General features: G+C 42.4%; 1 protein-coding gene across 5 annotated transcripts in view; it reads left to right on the forward strand.

Annotated features, from left to right (window-relative positions):
• FMNL2 (formin like 2) overlaps window positions 1-15764 on the forward strand; it is a 192956-nt gene that overhangs the window by 99566 nt on the left and 77626 nt on the right. For all 5 annotated transcript variants that reach the window (XM_079993242.1, XM_079993244.1, XM_079993243.1 and 2 more), the window contains exon 2: window positions 11064-11147. In XM_079993242.1, coding sequence (XP_079849368.1) covers window positions 11064-11147 — 84 coding nt within the window. The remainder of the gene's footprint in view (window positions 1-11063; window positions 11148-15764) is intronic.

Here is a 15764-nt window from a genome sequence, read left to right on the forward strand (position 1 = left end):
TATTATTCTAGATCTTCATTCAGAGTGGGAGTTGGGTCAGATTGTAGTGAAGAGATGTGAACTGTAAAAGGAATCTCTTGGACCCTCCAGAATAAGGAAACCTTTCTATCAGTTTTTTTCCTCTGTCAAAATGGCAGAGTGACATCTTTGGTGTGAAAGCTTGCAGGCTTGCAGCTGCACCAATTTATCTCACATGAAAGTGTGAACCAGTAAATTACCATTCTCTCTCTCTCTCACTTGCTTTGTATAATGTGTATATCAGATCTGTCCTATGAAAGGATGCTGATATATGTTTGCGATGCTGAACTGCTTGATAAAGGTGTGGCATCATATTTCATGAAGAAAAAGGGAGGGCGCAGGCAGAAAGGTTCCCAAGAACAAAGAAACGAATTACAAAAGCTTGAGAAAGATTGACCTTGTGATATCAATTCGTGATCCTGGATTTACGTTAAATGAGTGTGTTGCTAAATCATGCAAATCATATTCTGCTAACTAAGCAGTAAAGCATATGCCATATGCCAGTTATTTGTTTTTCTTTTTTAAAAATAGAAACAGGCCTGCAAACTTTTTTTAGAGAGTGGAATATCTTCTAAGGTTTTCATCTATTCTCAAGAAAGAAGACAGCTCTCAGGGTGTAACACAAACTAGAACCTACTTACAACCACATAACACATATCTACAATATCATTTACACTTTTTCAGAAACTTTGCTAAAGTCAAAATAATTTTTATTCACTGCATTCTTGCAACCCACTACCCTGGTAACCTGATCAAATAAAGGTATAATATTACCTTACCACGATTTATTCTTGACAAATCTGTTCTTGCTCCTACTAATCACTGCATTGCTATCAGCTACTTAGAAATCTACTGCTATATCTTGTCCTAATATTGAAGTCAGACTAACTAGTCTGCAGTTCCTCAGAACTTCTCTGTTCTGCCTTTCAGAGATTGGGATGTTTGTCTTTCTCCAGTCCCACAGCTGTCTCTTGTCACCAGCTGTTCAGAATGCTTTAAGAAAAAAAAAGATAGAGGTTTTCTAAGTACACCAGGAAGTTCAAATAACAACACCACACATGTTCTGTAGAATGTAGACCACTCTCTTCATCAGCCCCAAACTTCTTTCCATATACACTATAGTACAGCTCTGTATGTTCTCTGCAGGCATGACAATCATGTTTTTCCAACATTCACATTTGTAGACTTGAGTGGTGGGGTCCAGCACTGCCTCTGGCTTCTGAGACTGGTTGGCTAAAGATTAAAAAGAGGCTTTTATGTGCATTCAGCTTTCTGTGTAGCGGGGCTTTCCAGATCTTGTTCTGGATAAGTAGAGATAAGCAGATGGGACCAAACACACCATCACTCTTCTTCATACATTTTGTATACACACAAAGAGAAGGTCTGAAAAGGGCTTATAGTGCTACATTTTAATTGGACTCACATTCTCCCACCCACAACCTTTTGCCTGTCAAGAGCTCTCTCCTATTCCATTTTCCATAGACCAGGGGTGGCTAACCTTTAGTCCTCCGGGTATTGCTGAATTACAACTGCTACCATCCCTGACCATTGTCCATGCTGGTTGGTTCTGTGACATCTGGAGGGTTCGCAGGTTAGACACCCTTGAAATAGACAGACTTGCTAGCTATGATGAGATCTTCCAGCTGGCCACTGCTAAAGATGGCCTCTTTTGGACCCAGAACATGTAGATAAATAATAATGAAAGTATGTGGAGAGGGAAATCCATGCTTCTCACCTACATTCCTGGCAACAGCTGGAGGGGATTTTGAGGTTCTCAGCATGATGGTGGATCTCAATGAGATAAGTATTTCCTTTATGTTTGGATGGCTGGGTTGTGGATCACTTACCAGGAGAGCCATTTGGGGTGAATGAATGTGCAGCATCCCTAGTGCAGCTTGAACCGTATAACCTGCAAAATGCTTAAAAAATTAAGTAGCTGAATCACAGTTGGCAAGCACTGGGTAGAGAGTGAAGGAAAACAGTGGTAGAGCTAACTGAATATTCATTGTCTCACCTCCTGTTAAAATGGAGTTCAACATGGCATTGAGCAGCAAAGCTCTGCTTTTGGTGAGCTTTTGACTGATTGAGGGGGTGGACTTTAAAATGTGGCATGGATACAATGATGCTTTGGCCTTCGTCCAGATGGATGTAGCCTTCCCCAACTCCTGAGATGACATAACACTGCTTTGTAGGAAACAGAAAGTGTTTGTATCCGCACAATACTGAGTGGGATGTATGAGTTCAGCCAACATGGGTCGCGCTCCTCTGGCTTAGACTTTTACTCTCTGGATACCAAGAGTTGCATGGAAAGTAGAGGGAGGCAAGCTGATTGTACTGCATGTAGGAGAGGATACTTTCCCACCCCACTATCTGTGTGGATAGTTTAGGTGCATAGTGTCCCTAGAATATGGCTGCTGAGTGGTCAGTAGTTAACGTGACTGTTTTGCTTTTGTGGATGTGGGCGAGAGGTGGTCAAAAGACCATTCTCCTCCCCCATGGTACCCATTCTCTACAGCTCACAAGGGGACATAGTTCTGCCTGAAATATACTAGTCTCCTGGGAAGCAGACACATATAGGTTTCCTCTCTTGCAAGCAAAATGAACTCATTACTATAATATCCAACAGAGTGAGCTCACTCTTGGGTTTGCAGACCAAAACTGTCTAGCACTATTTAGTAGCATCAGACACAGCAGTCTAGCACTCCAGAAGGGGTGAATCGGTGCAATCCATAGATTGCATCCAATCCAATGCAGGAAAGTAAATGTATGTGTGGCTTCACGTCAAAACTTGTTTCTATGTTTGCTCCATTGGTTCCTTTGAGTGGTTCAGGCAGAATGCTTCTGTACATTGCTGCTGGGGTAGAGTGCCTCTTAAGGTTTCCTCTATTAAAGTGCAGTTATGATGCTTGCCATGGTCATTTGGATTAAGGCAGCCTTTCACCTTTGCTGTTTTCTCTGCTGGTATAAGATGCTTCTAGCCAGTTTTGTACAATTCTTCCCTGGCACTGGAGCCCCATATAACACAGCTCATTATGTTCAGTAGGTCACCTCAACCTCTGGAAGATGCTTTCCTGGGAGTAGGAGGGGAAGGGGAAAAACCATTGCATGGATGTGACTCCTTTCATGCAGTGTTTGATACGTTACAGTTCCATAGTGATAGCTCTGTTGTGACATACGAAACCTTTAATGAACAGATTGAAGTGAAAATCATGAAAATGTGTAGTTGTATAGTCTGTAATGTATAGTCTTCAATCATGTGGTGTCATTTGGGATATATATCAGTGTGGTGGTCTAAAAATAATAATAAGAGTCTTTGGTTCAGTGTTGTAATAAATTTGAAGCCTTTGGGTGATTACATTTCAATCACTTTTCTAACGTTTCCTTTCTAGTTTCCAATCTGTAATCATAATTTACCTAAAGTTAATTTACCTAAAGCTTTGTAAATATGAGATGTGAATAAATCAAATGAAAGGCACTGTTTGGCAATTAGTATAAGACCACAAACAGGGGGAGTGGAAAGAAGTAGTGTGTTCATTTAACTAGAATTTAATTAGGAAGATACAGACCAATGGTATGTGCTATGAGACCCATTGGCAGCTGTTTACAAGGCCTCATGCTAACAAACAGAGGAGTTATAATACTGCTGACATATAAAAACATTTTCTGTGCTATCCTAGATAACTACTTCTTCTGCAGTCCCCAACTTTTCTTTGGTCTGCAGACACAGGGTACCGGAGAAAATAGAAGTAGCAGTAGTTGTAGAAAAGAATTAATGTGATCCCAGTTTTATTTAGTGCCCTTTCAAAAGGTACAGTCATGGGGAAAAGAAAGTACACCCTCTTTGAATTTTGTGGTTTTACGTATGAGGACATAATAACAACCATCTGTTTCTTATCAGGTCTTAAAATCAGGTAAATACAACCTCAAATGAACAACAGCACATGACGTAGTACACTGTGTCATGATTTGTTTAACAGAAATAAAGCCAAAATGGAAGAAACCACGTGTGAAAAACTAAATACACCTTGTTATTGTAGAACCACCTTTAGCAGCAATAACTTGAAGTAATCCTGAAAATAAATGGAAATGAATGTTTTATAAGAGAAAAGAACGTTCACCTTCATCCCATGGGAGGAATGGCTCAAGAGAACTTTTCTTCCTGAAATCAGTCTTACCCACAATTTCATTGTCTCCTGTTCCTGTTGTGTGTGAATCCTGAGGACTGAACCCACATTAAATAATGCTCCTGTGGTGTTCAGCTTAACAAATGCTCTCAGTAGTAATGTTATAAGTGGTATTTGGTTGTCTTTCTAGAGGTGAGAATGAGTTCCCTATTGTTAAAGTGACCTTTAGGTGTTTATAAGAAAGGTGAGTAGCCTCCCAGAAATCTGATCAGGTCTACTAATTCCCCTCTATGTAGCCTCTGGACTCCTTATTTCTGTATGGTAAAATCAGGTGCAGTGAAGTGAGAATGAACAGACACAATCTAGTAACCTATTATTAAATGATGGCTACATTCCAAAGTCAGACCAAACATTCCTTCTTTAATCCTGGCCACATCCTGCACAACTAAGCATCCGGTAAGCTTTTTATTGTTCTATATCAGTGTGTAAATGCAACATGTCATCACGGGTGATGAAGAGGTGAGAACATGAAAAGCAGCTGTCCGGACTCCAAATTCTACCTCCCTTAGCAAGGTTTGGCACTCCTAATTCTATGCTCTGTGCATAGCTGCTTCTAAGATCAGGAGTAAAAGATTCCTCAGATAGCTTTTTTAATATTGCACTTTTTTCTGTTTAAAAGTGACTGCAGCTAGGGTGTCCACAATTCCATAAAGGATATGGTAAACATGTCATTTTAAGTTACCTCAAACAGGACAATGTTTGCAGGATGATTTTCCTATAAAGTTGGGAGATGCAGCACCTGTTAAACATCTGTCTTCCTTGGAGTTGTTTTTTTTTTTAACAGCAAGAAAATCCAATCTCTTATGGAATTTTGCTCCCTTTAGGTACAAGCCAAAAGGCTATTAAATCTACTATTGCTATTGCAATCACACACAACTCTTGGATTCTGTCAGAAGTAAAAAAAGGGGAACTATCAGAAGCAAAAATTAAATTATATTATAGTGTGTGTGTGTGTGTGTGTGTGTGTGTGTGTGTGTATGCTGAGCTACTCGGTTAGCATGACAGAAACGTTGGGATAATAAGACATGAAATATATGCATGTAAATCACATCAGGGAAAAGTAGCTATTAACTGCTTGTAAGGAAACTTTGTCATAATTTTTGTTTGCCTGATGGAACATTCTTCTCCTGTGTGCTGTTCTGGGAATTCTCCTGCCCTCTGGCAATTTGGTAGGGGTATGAGGTGAGGGAGGGGGAACTGTGTCGCGCTGGAACTATAAAATATGAAGAGCTGTTTCACTCATTACAAAATTCCTTCATGCAAGGTACTACTATGTAGGAATTAAGCTGCTATCCCCATTAAGATGACCAGGCATGTGACAGCAATGATTCACCAGAACAGAAGCTAACATATTTCTTGGGGAAGCTCGTGTTATTTTTGGATGCATGCAAATGGAATTGTCACAAATTAATCTGGGGAGCTAATGATAATGTATGGATGTTTAAAAATAGCCATTACCCAGAAAGAATCTGGAAGCAGTTGTAAAGCTCCTCATTTCAAGTCAAAATGTGAAAAAAAGAATATGGCTGTATTATACATATGGCATACTTTTCATATAAGTGTCAACTTCACTGTGTGTGTTTTGTTGTTTTTTAAATATGAATTTACTAGAGTCATAGGAGGAGAAGATAATTCTTACGTGGCCAGAACCCCATCATAATTTTCTTTTGGTGTCAACAGAAAGTGACATGTAAAGTATATGTCAGTGATTCTGAATCGTCTTGAAGTTCATAGCATTTCTAAGCTGCAGATTTGACTGAGTTCTGAGACAAAACTCTCTTCCTAGCCTTGTACCGCTCCTAAGATCACAGTTCAAGGTGATTTAGCGGGTCGGTTGCCAATAGCAATGTTTTACATAACCCTGGATCTTTGTATAGTCTTGGAATGCAATTTAGATTCTCCTCCACTAGGAAGGATTAAAAGAAGGCCTCTCAGCAAAAACATACATATAAAGAACTCCAGGTTTTTTGTTTTTTAAAAATACACCAAGAGCAAGAGCAAGCGATGGAAAAGAAGTGGGTGGGAAGAGATATGTAAAGGAGGCTTGCATTGCTATTGTTCCAGTCTTGCATCTATCGTGTAGGTTAGCAGTTGGAATGGAGAAAAAAGGCATATTTGTGATTTCAAAACAAGGTAGAACAAGAACAGTGGCCTGAAGGGAAAACATTTGCAAGAGAGGAAAAAAAGCCAAGGAATATCCTCGCACAGGAAAGTGGAAAGCACCAGAGAGAAGAAATGAGTCACTTGCTGGGGTGATAGAATGAGCAATTCTGCAAAAAGGCAGGTGAGAGTTAGGAATGCTAATGTTTCCTGCCTAGAATGTAACTAGATCATAGGACAGGGAAGGTCCTGGAAGCTGTGACAAATAGGGTGGATTTCTGATGCAGTGCTAACCTGCTAGTTCCATTTTGAAAGTAGGAGAATTTGAAGGGAAAGCCAACTGTGTTGAGTTTTCTCTGCTTGCGGGAAAACCTGGCTGATAGGCGGACCCTATAATGAGGTCAGTCTCTGAAGTGACATTCTGCAGTTGTAATGTTGAGTGAAGGAGACATTTTCTTGTGAACAGATATGGCCCTCCAGAGGTTTCTGGACTCCCAACTTCCATCAGCCCCAGCCAGCATGGCCAACAGTAAGGGACGATGGAAGTTGTGGTTCCAACAACATTCCATCCCTGGCACAGAAGCTTGCAAAACAAGACAGTGAAACTTACAGGGTGATTCCAAGCAATAATTGGAAGTAAATCCCTAAGAATATGTGCTTAGAACTGCAGCTTCAGATGTGTTTCACTTATTCTGTAGACTCTGTCTATAGAGGTGCAAACCAGGGTTTGTCACCAACTACAATCACCAGGTAGCTGCAGATATACCTGGTTTGCAGCACACATAGACCCTGTCTATGTTTTACATGTGCAGGTGTAAACACATCTAAACAAAATTAATGCATGTGGTGATCCTGTAACCCAGAGTGGCCATGTCTTTGAGCCTCAGGACCAGAGACCACCAAGCCCAAGATTGAACTATTTTTTAAGCCTGAGAAGGTACAGTCAAAAGGAGACTGTTGCCTCATCCATTCACTTTGCTGCGGGTTGTGTTGAGTGAAGCAGGGCTCTGTGAACTGCAGCCAGGTTATCTTTCAGTTGGAGGAGGTGATTACAACACAGTACAGCATGACTAGCAAATGTTACACAATCCCAGCACACTCAAGCATGCGGTGTAATTACAGGAAAGAGGACAAGTCACACCATAGACATCTCCAGGGTAGACCATGAATCATTTATGACAATGCAAAAGGAGAGGTGAGGATTTCTTGGTAGGATTGCAAGGAATTAGCCTTCCACAGAAGGGAGAAGAAAGTTGCAATTGTGATGCTAATAAAATGGTGATTTAGGCAGAAAGAGCAAGCCTGGATCTGCTCTCAAAAGCAGAAGTAATAAAAGAACCCGCATTTTTGAAGCAGTTGGTAGAATTTTTTTTATTAGCTGAGCATCTAAAGCAGGGCTGTAAGTACTTGGTGCCCCACTTCACTCTGAAGAAATATCAACTGCCCCAGGCATGTAGACAAGTGCTCCCTCCAGGCTGGAAAGAGTCCTTTATGGCACTGTAGTGGCTGCCATGTCTCCTTTTCCTTTTGATCTTGGGAGAGGCAATAGGCAAGTTTTGTAAAGGGTGTTGTGCAAAGCTTCTCTACATCAAGCGTAGCCACAATGTTGACTTAGACACCTTACAGGTACTAGGGAGCTAATTGTTTACAGTTATTGTTGAGTCACATTAATTCTTCCGCTTCGGAATTTCAACATTCTGGCAATTCCAGGAATGCCAGTCATTGCACTCCTGGCTGTATGAAGGCATGACACTGAAAGTCACAGTTCTTTCCCCCACCCACCCTACTCCTTTTGCCACTTAGCATCCTAGAAATTAAATAATAATAATAAGAAGAAGAAGAAGAAGAAGAAGAAGAAGAAGAAGAAGAAGAAGAAGAAGAAGAAGATATCCTGGTAGGTGTAAAGTTGAATGAAAGTGACTTTTCCTCAAGAGCACCAGCGCAGAAGCTTGCAAAACATGGTGGAAAAGAATAGTAGGTTGGAACCTGGGATCTGTTGTGAAATGACTACAGTTCTACATTCACAACTTTTGATAACTTTCTCTCCAGTTCATTCCCATTTCCAACTCCTAAATGAGATACGCCCATGATTTGTTAATTTGCTTTCAATGCGTGTAACTAAATTGTATTGCTATGAATAGACAGAACTCTGTGTAGCATTTCGTTTACCCATTTGTATTTTACTAGGTACCTGGAACAATTTGGGAGTTAGCTTCTGCTTAATGTAGTAGTTGCAATGTAAACAAGCTTCATGCTAATTTTATTACAGTAAATAGTGCAGTGTATGCATATTGAGTTCAACATCGCTGATTTTCTTGTGCTCTGTTAGGTACTTGGTAGTGGCGGCAGAGAGATCCTACCTTTTGAAATCTTAAGATGTGAGGCTGCCCTGAAGGCATTGACTATAGCCAAGCACCATTTGCCCCTGTTTTGAAACCCCCCCCAATCTTTTCAAATATTTTGTTCGTGCTGGTTGTCAGCCATCATTTCCAATTCATTGTGTTACCTTTATATGAGAAGGGCCATATCACTATGGGCACAGATTAGAGCCCAAGTATGTAAATTATCTCCTTCAGTTTGCATGCAGTGACATTTTAAAAATCAGAATGTTGCCCTGCTGTTACAACAGAATAGCACTTCATTAGCATTTTAATGACATTTCAAGGTTTATTTTTAAAAGAGAGGTTTTAAACTGTAGGCCTTCATTTATGCCTTTAGGTAAGAGAGAAGGAAAGCTCACTCTGTACGGATTATGATTCTTACCTACACTTACATCTCAGGACTTTGCAATGGATGCTCTACATGCAACAAATATTTTTAAACTATATTATGGAGGCTGTTGGCTGATACCTGATATAGTATCAGGAATGCCACTTTTTCTGGCAGGGCTGCTGTGTCTCTTAACAGCTGTACTGCAGGCAGAAATTCAACAGCTGAAGCTTTGGCTCGTGTGATGTTGATGCTGAGTTACCCTTCCCAGGGCAGGTTACATCTGAAAGATATAATACTATGGGGATAGATCAGTTGGTAGAGCACGAGACTCTTAATCTCAGGGTTGTGGGTTTGAGCCCCAAGTTGGGAAAGTTTCCTGCATTGCAGGTGGTTGACCCTCACGGTCCCTTCCAACTCTACAATTCTTTGATCCTATGATATGATTCTACAAGTATAGTTAAATCATGGGTAGGCAACCTAAGGCCCAGGGGCCGTATCTGGCCCAATCGCCTTCTAAATCCGGACTGCAGATGGTCCGGGAATCCGCATGTTTTTACATGAGCAGAATGTATGCTTTTATTTAAAATGCATCTCTGGGTTATTTGTGGGGCATAGGAATTTGTTCATCCCCCCCCCAATAGTCGGGCCCCCCACAAGGTCTGAGGGACAGTGGACCGGCCCCCTGCTGAAAAAGTTTGCTGACCCCTGATAAATAAAGCCCACCCTACCCAAAATGGATGCAGGGAATGTTTGTTATATATGTATATATTTCAAAACATTTAAATACTGCTTGATTGCAATAAAAGCTCAAAGCGGTTTATTTTATATCTGCCTGCTATGCAGCTGGAGGCCTGCCAGGGGGAAAAATTGTCATTTCCACTCAGTTAAGTCCTGCAAAGGATCCTGTCCGTTCATTGTGAAATGTGCTGTTTTATTTTGGTATGCTTTAAATCAAGGGTCGGGGACTTCAGGCCTGCAGGCCAAATGCTGCCCTCAATGTGTCTCTTTTTGACCATTGAACTTTTTCCAGGCCACACCCTCCCCATTCTACTTCGCACCTCAGGGTGTTTTTGATTGGCCAGAGTGTGTCTTGGAAGCTAATGCTTCTCGCTGGTCTGGATGTTAGATAGAGAGGGATCAGTGTGGTGTGTGTGTGTGTGTGTGTGTGTGTGCGCGCGCGCACGTGCGCAGAAACAGTTGTCTGTTAGCTGCAACAGGTTAACACGGCTTCTCTTCTGGAAGTTATGTACAGTGGTGCCTCGCAAGACGAAATTAATCTGCAAGTCTCTTCATCTTGCGGTTTTTCCGTCTTGCGAAGCACGGCTATTAGCGGCTTAGCGGCTATTAGCAGCTATTAACGGCTTAGCGGCTTAGCGGCTATTAACGGCTTAGCGGCTTTAAGAAAAAGGAAACAAACTCGCAAGACGTTTCATCTTGCGAAGCATGCCCATAGGGAAATTCGTCTTGCGAAGCACCTCAAAAAACAGAAAACTCTTTCGTCTAGCGAGTTTTTCGTCTTGCGAGGCATTCGTCTTGCGGGGCACCACTGTACCTAGTGTGTTGGTGACAATATAAACATAAATAATAAGAAGTAGTATAAATGTAACTGCACTGCCTTAATGTGCATTGAATATAGCATTCTACTTTGCATACTCCTTTATTTATACTGCTGGGGCCATACAGTTGTACAAGTGCTGCAGCAATTAAGGTGTGCACATGTGGCAGAGGAGGGGGAGACAATTGCCATGAATCACTGGCGACTCTTCTATCCTGTTCTGGTTCACGTGAGAAACCTCTGAATCTTGACCAAGTCTGGATTGATTCCCCTTGGGGAGGGAAAAAGTGCCTTGTTTGCTTTAACTCTTCCCTGGCAATTCTTGTTTCAACATCCTTTTTTGTGGAATGCTGTGGATTAACTCTGTTAACCGAGAATTCAAAGGAAAACAATTAACGTTAATTGCAACCACATTGTTATGGTCTGTTCACATCAGACCTCTCAAACCTTAAGCCTGCTGTGGTCACCCATGTTTGCTTTCTCTTTCTCCGCAGAATGCAATGAATTTGCCTCCTGACAAAGCAAGGCTACTTCGACAGTACGACAATGAGAAGAAGTGGGAGCTGATCTGTGATCAGGTAAGTGTGACAACCGATAGGTTCCTTAAGGCTGGTCTTACAAACACTGTCCCTATGCCATGATAGTAGATGCCTAGGAAGCTGCCTTATACAGGACCAGACTCTTCGTTCATCTGGTCTGGTATCTGCCGTTCTGACTGGCAGCAGCTCTTCAGATCTAGAGCAGCTCTTTTAAAGTGCCGAGGATTGAACCTGGTACTTTTCTCCATGCAAACAAGACCAATGCTCTCATTAAGTCTCTTAAAATGTTGGGGTAGGTGAGAACAGAAATGGAATGGGTTGTTTCTACTGGAAGAAGACTTCTAACATAGGATTGATTCATGCAACCTCTTGAGTGTATGGTAGCTGTGAGAAAAGCCTGTGTATGTAGCTTCTCGTCTCTGATGATCCAGTTGTGTGCACCCGCTGCTGTGTTCAATATTCAATATTTCCCCACTTTTTTTGCACCTCAATCCAAACACCTCTTTTTGAGCACCCGGGATGTGTGAGTTGCCAGTGATGGCCAGGAGTAATAAAAGTGCCATGACTGTGAAAAAGCCAAGGGGAAAGATGCAAATCTTTGGGCACTAAACCCACGTGAACTGCATTAGCAGGCCAGTTGTAAACCCTCATTGAAAGGATCCTCCCTATCTGTATTTTAGAGCATATGTATTTTATTTCCCCTTTGCAACACTTTTCTTATTGTTGATTGATATGATACAGGATATGGACAGTGTAGCTTTCTAAGCTTTGGCATAAAATGCAATAGATTAAATGGTTTGCTTGACCTGAGTAGAAACAAGATAGGTTCTGTCTATTTCTTGGTAGACACAATTCCAGGTTGCAGCGTCCTGAACCGAACCACGGGTTACCTGGAGGCAAGTCCTGCTGGAGTGAATACTCCCACAGCAGATGTTAGCGTGCAGGCCAACAAGTCAAAAGTCCACTCAGGCCAAATTCCCACCTCTGCAGCCGATCCAGGGGTCAGGGCACCTGGAGGTCAGTCCCATAAAAGAATAGTCTCCCAGAGTTCCCTGGAACATCCAAGCCATGGTCCAACCAACGTGGCAAGTTGAGCAGATGCAGCACCTCAGCTCTGCTTCCCTTTTGTACGTTGCCTGCTGATTGCTGCATCTGGGCTTGACGGGGCAGGTGACCCTCACCTTTTCCAGGCTCACTCCAGCTGAGGAATCACACACATCCTCCCAGGGCTAGCGAGCCCTACCTGACCAGCTAGGCAGCTGGGCTGTGGGCCTTTGCCTGCCTCAGCTTCCTAGATCATCCCTACGCTTCAGAGCCCACTGTGTTGATGGAGCCTGAGGCTCCTCTGGCGATGGGTCTTGCTGTTTTGGTTCCTGTGCAGTGACCCCATCCCCTTGCCATGCTCCATCACCCAGTGAGTACTTCCTTCCCCATCCCCTGCTTGCTTTGGTGTGTCCCAGTCCTGGCCACACCCCTCACAAGGATCCACTTCCTCCTCTCTGTCATCCTGCCAGTTCATGACACAGCATGACTATCACAGTTGGTCTCCTCACAAAGAGAAACTGTGGGATCAGCAGTCTGCTGTCCCCATTTCATTTCCAGAGACTAGGCCACCACCATTGTTAAGGAAAGGGGAAAAGCCCTTTCCTACTGTTTGGATTGATTAACTTGGGCCAACTTCTGCAGGATATAGAGAAGTGAAACATTTGCCTCCCCTCTTTAGTACCTTTTAGTCTTTTCTGAAAATGATGGAATTGCTGCCAACCATTCTGAGCATGAAACCATGGTCTTTGGGGATGCAGAGTTTCCTGCCACTGCACAATTATTATATCTGCAGCAGGCCAAATAGAAATACAGCATCATTTATTAATGCCCAAGCTGGATTTCGAAGGGGTAGAGGAACCAGAGACCAAATTGCAAACATGCGCTGGATTATGGAGAAAGCTAGAGAGTTCCAGAAAAACATCTACTTCTGCTTCATTGACTATGTCGACCACAGCAAACTATGGCAAGTTCTTAAAGTAACGGGAGTGCCTGATCACCTCATCCTGAGAAATCTCTATGTAGGACAAGAAGCTACAGTTAGAACTGGATATGGAACAACTGATTGGTTCACAGTTGGGAAAGGAGTATGACAAGGCTGTATGTTGGCTCCCTGCTTATTTAACTTATATGCAGAGTTCATCATGCGAAAGGCTGGGCTGGATGAATCCTTAGCCGGAATTAAGATTGCCGGAAGAAATATCAACAACCTCAGATATGCAGATGACACAACCTTGATGGCAGAAAGTGAGGAGGAATTAAAGAACCTTTTAATGAGGGTGAAAGAGGAGAGCACAAAATATGGTCTGAAGCTCAGCATCAAAAACATGGCCACTGGTCCCATTACCTCCTGGCAAATAGAAGGGAGGCAGTGAGAGATTTTACTTTCTTGAAATCCATGATCACTGCAGATGGTGACAGCAGTCACGGAATTAAAAGACGCCTGCTTCTTGGGAGAAAAGCAATGACAAACCTAGACAGCATCTTAAAAGCAGAGACAGCACCTTGCCAACAAAGGTTCGTATAGTTAAAGCCATGGTTTTCCCAGTAGTGATGTATGGAAGTGAGAGCTGGACCATAAGGAAGGCTGATTGCCGAAGAATTGATGCTTTTGAATTCTGGCACTGGAGGAGACTCTTGAGAGTCCCATGGACTGCAAGAAGATCAAACCTATCCATTCTGAAGGCAATCAGCCCTGAGTCTTCACTGGAAGGACAGATCTTGAAGCTGAAGCTCCAATACTTTGGCCACCTCATGAGAAGAGAAGAGTCCCTGGAAAAGACCCTGATGTTGGGAAATATGGAGGGCACAAGGAGAAGGGGACAACAGAGAACGAGATGGCTGGACAGTGTTCTTCAAGCTACGAACATGAGTTTGACCAAGCTGCAGGAGGCAGTGGAAGTCAGGAGTGCCTGGCGTGCTCTGGTCCATGGGGTCACGAAGAGTCGGACACGACTAAACAACAATGGGGAAGCATTAGGGTTTTTTGAATCTGAAGCAGTCACTAAAAAAAAGAAGGGGAAATATTTTACAATAAAGGCGTATTTGGCAATCTTGGAAAGGCTCTGTTAAACAGAAGACCTGCAAACAGAGGACTAGACTCAGCAAATTTGTTTGCACTTAAGCACTTCTGAAGCTCAGCCAGTGGGTCTGCCCACAGTTTCATAGAGTCACCCCAAATTAATAACTTAAACCAAAAGCAACTCCATGGAATATGCCTTGTATATCCCCCAGTGCAGTTGTCATTTTGTCTTGGAGCTACAAGACTAACAGTTTGTGTTGGTTGGATATTCCACGCAGAACATTTAAAAGCATTGTACAGCTTACAATTGCAATTTACTGAGACACTGTGGCAAATTGCTTAATCTGCTGTAAGTAACTCATTTCCTCGGGGCTGTTTGCTTACAGCGTGCACTGTTAAGATCGAAAAGCCTCTATGAATTGTGAGCTTTGTCCTCGGTTGTATACACTGTCAGCCAGCAGGATTCAGGAAGAATGCAATAGCTATATGGTTGGGGCCCAGGCACTGTCATTCACACCTCAGAGTCAATTGTGCTCATTTGCAGCACACAGCCCTGCCATTTCAGATAGAGATCAGTAGTCTTGGAGTCTGGAGATACATTGATAGCAGGGTTCAGGAAGGCAGGTGAGAATTTCAATCAGAGGAAAGGGGTAGGGAAATCTGAGAGATACTCTTGAACGTTGTCATTTCATTGTCTGAAGCACCTTGGTTCATCAAAGCCCTGCTGTTAAATGGCACTTGCTCTCACCTCCCTGTTCCAACGAAAGGGGGAGAGTTCCAGAACAGTTATGATGATTCCTCCTATGCATCCCCTTTGCCATTCCTTTCCACCTCTACCACGACTGTAAACATCAAGAGTTTCTGTGTTGCAGCAGCCCCATCTGCGGCTGACCTACTGACTCCTCGAGGGTCATTGCCAGTGGGTGTAAATTAGAGCAGCCATGAGGCAGACATTTCATAAAGAGATTCGGATGAAGCATATGGTGCATGCAATATTTATATCTCTAACCATGCAATTACAGCACGTGGTTAAAGCAGATTCGACATGTCAAACAGCAGAGACATAATACTGACAAGATCCTATTTGGTGGTAACAGACGGTTTATTCCTCTGATAAGTATTTGATTGTTGCTAGGCCCCTGCCCAGGAAAGGAAGGGGCACATTTCCTTTGTAAGCTGCCTTATGTATTAGAATCACTAGCCTAAGAAGCTGAGAAGAATGGAGCACTAAAATGATGGATTATGCAGAACTGGACAGAATGACAGGAAGGATCCGGAATCGACGAGACCAAAGATTTACAGAAGATTGGGAAAAGTTTATCCGATATATGCAAAAACTGAGTGATAATAAAATTACGTTTGTAAGCTTTAAGGAAGCTCTGTGAGGGGAAAGGGTTAAAAGGGCAGAAATGTGTAAAAAGTAACAATAGGAAGGAATGGCAGACAAATTGAGGGAAGTCAAAAAAGAGAAGTAAGATGTAATTAAGATGTATGGAATGTATAAATTTGTTTTTATATTTGAAAACGAATAAAAATATAATATATTAAAAAAAAAGGAAAGGAAGGGGCACATTTCCTTTGTAAGCTGCCTT

This window comes from Podarcis cretensis, assembly GCF_951804945.1.
Source record: "Podarcis cretensis genome assembly, chromosome: 1".
Classification (NCBI taxonomy): domain Eukaryota; kingdom Metazoa; phylum Chordata; class Lepidosauria; order Squamata; family Lacertidae; genus Podarcis; species Podarcis cretensis.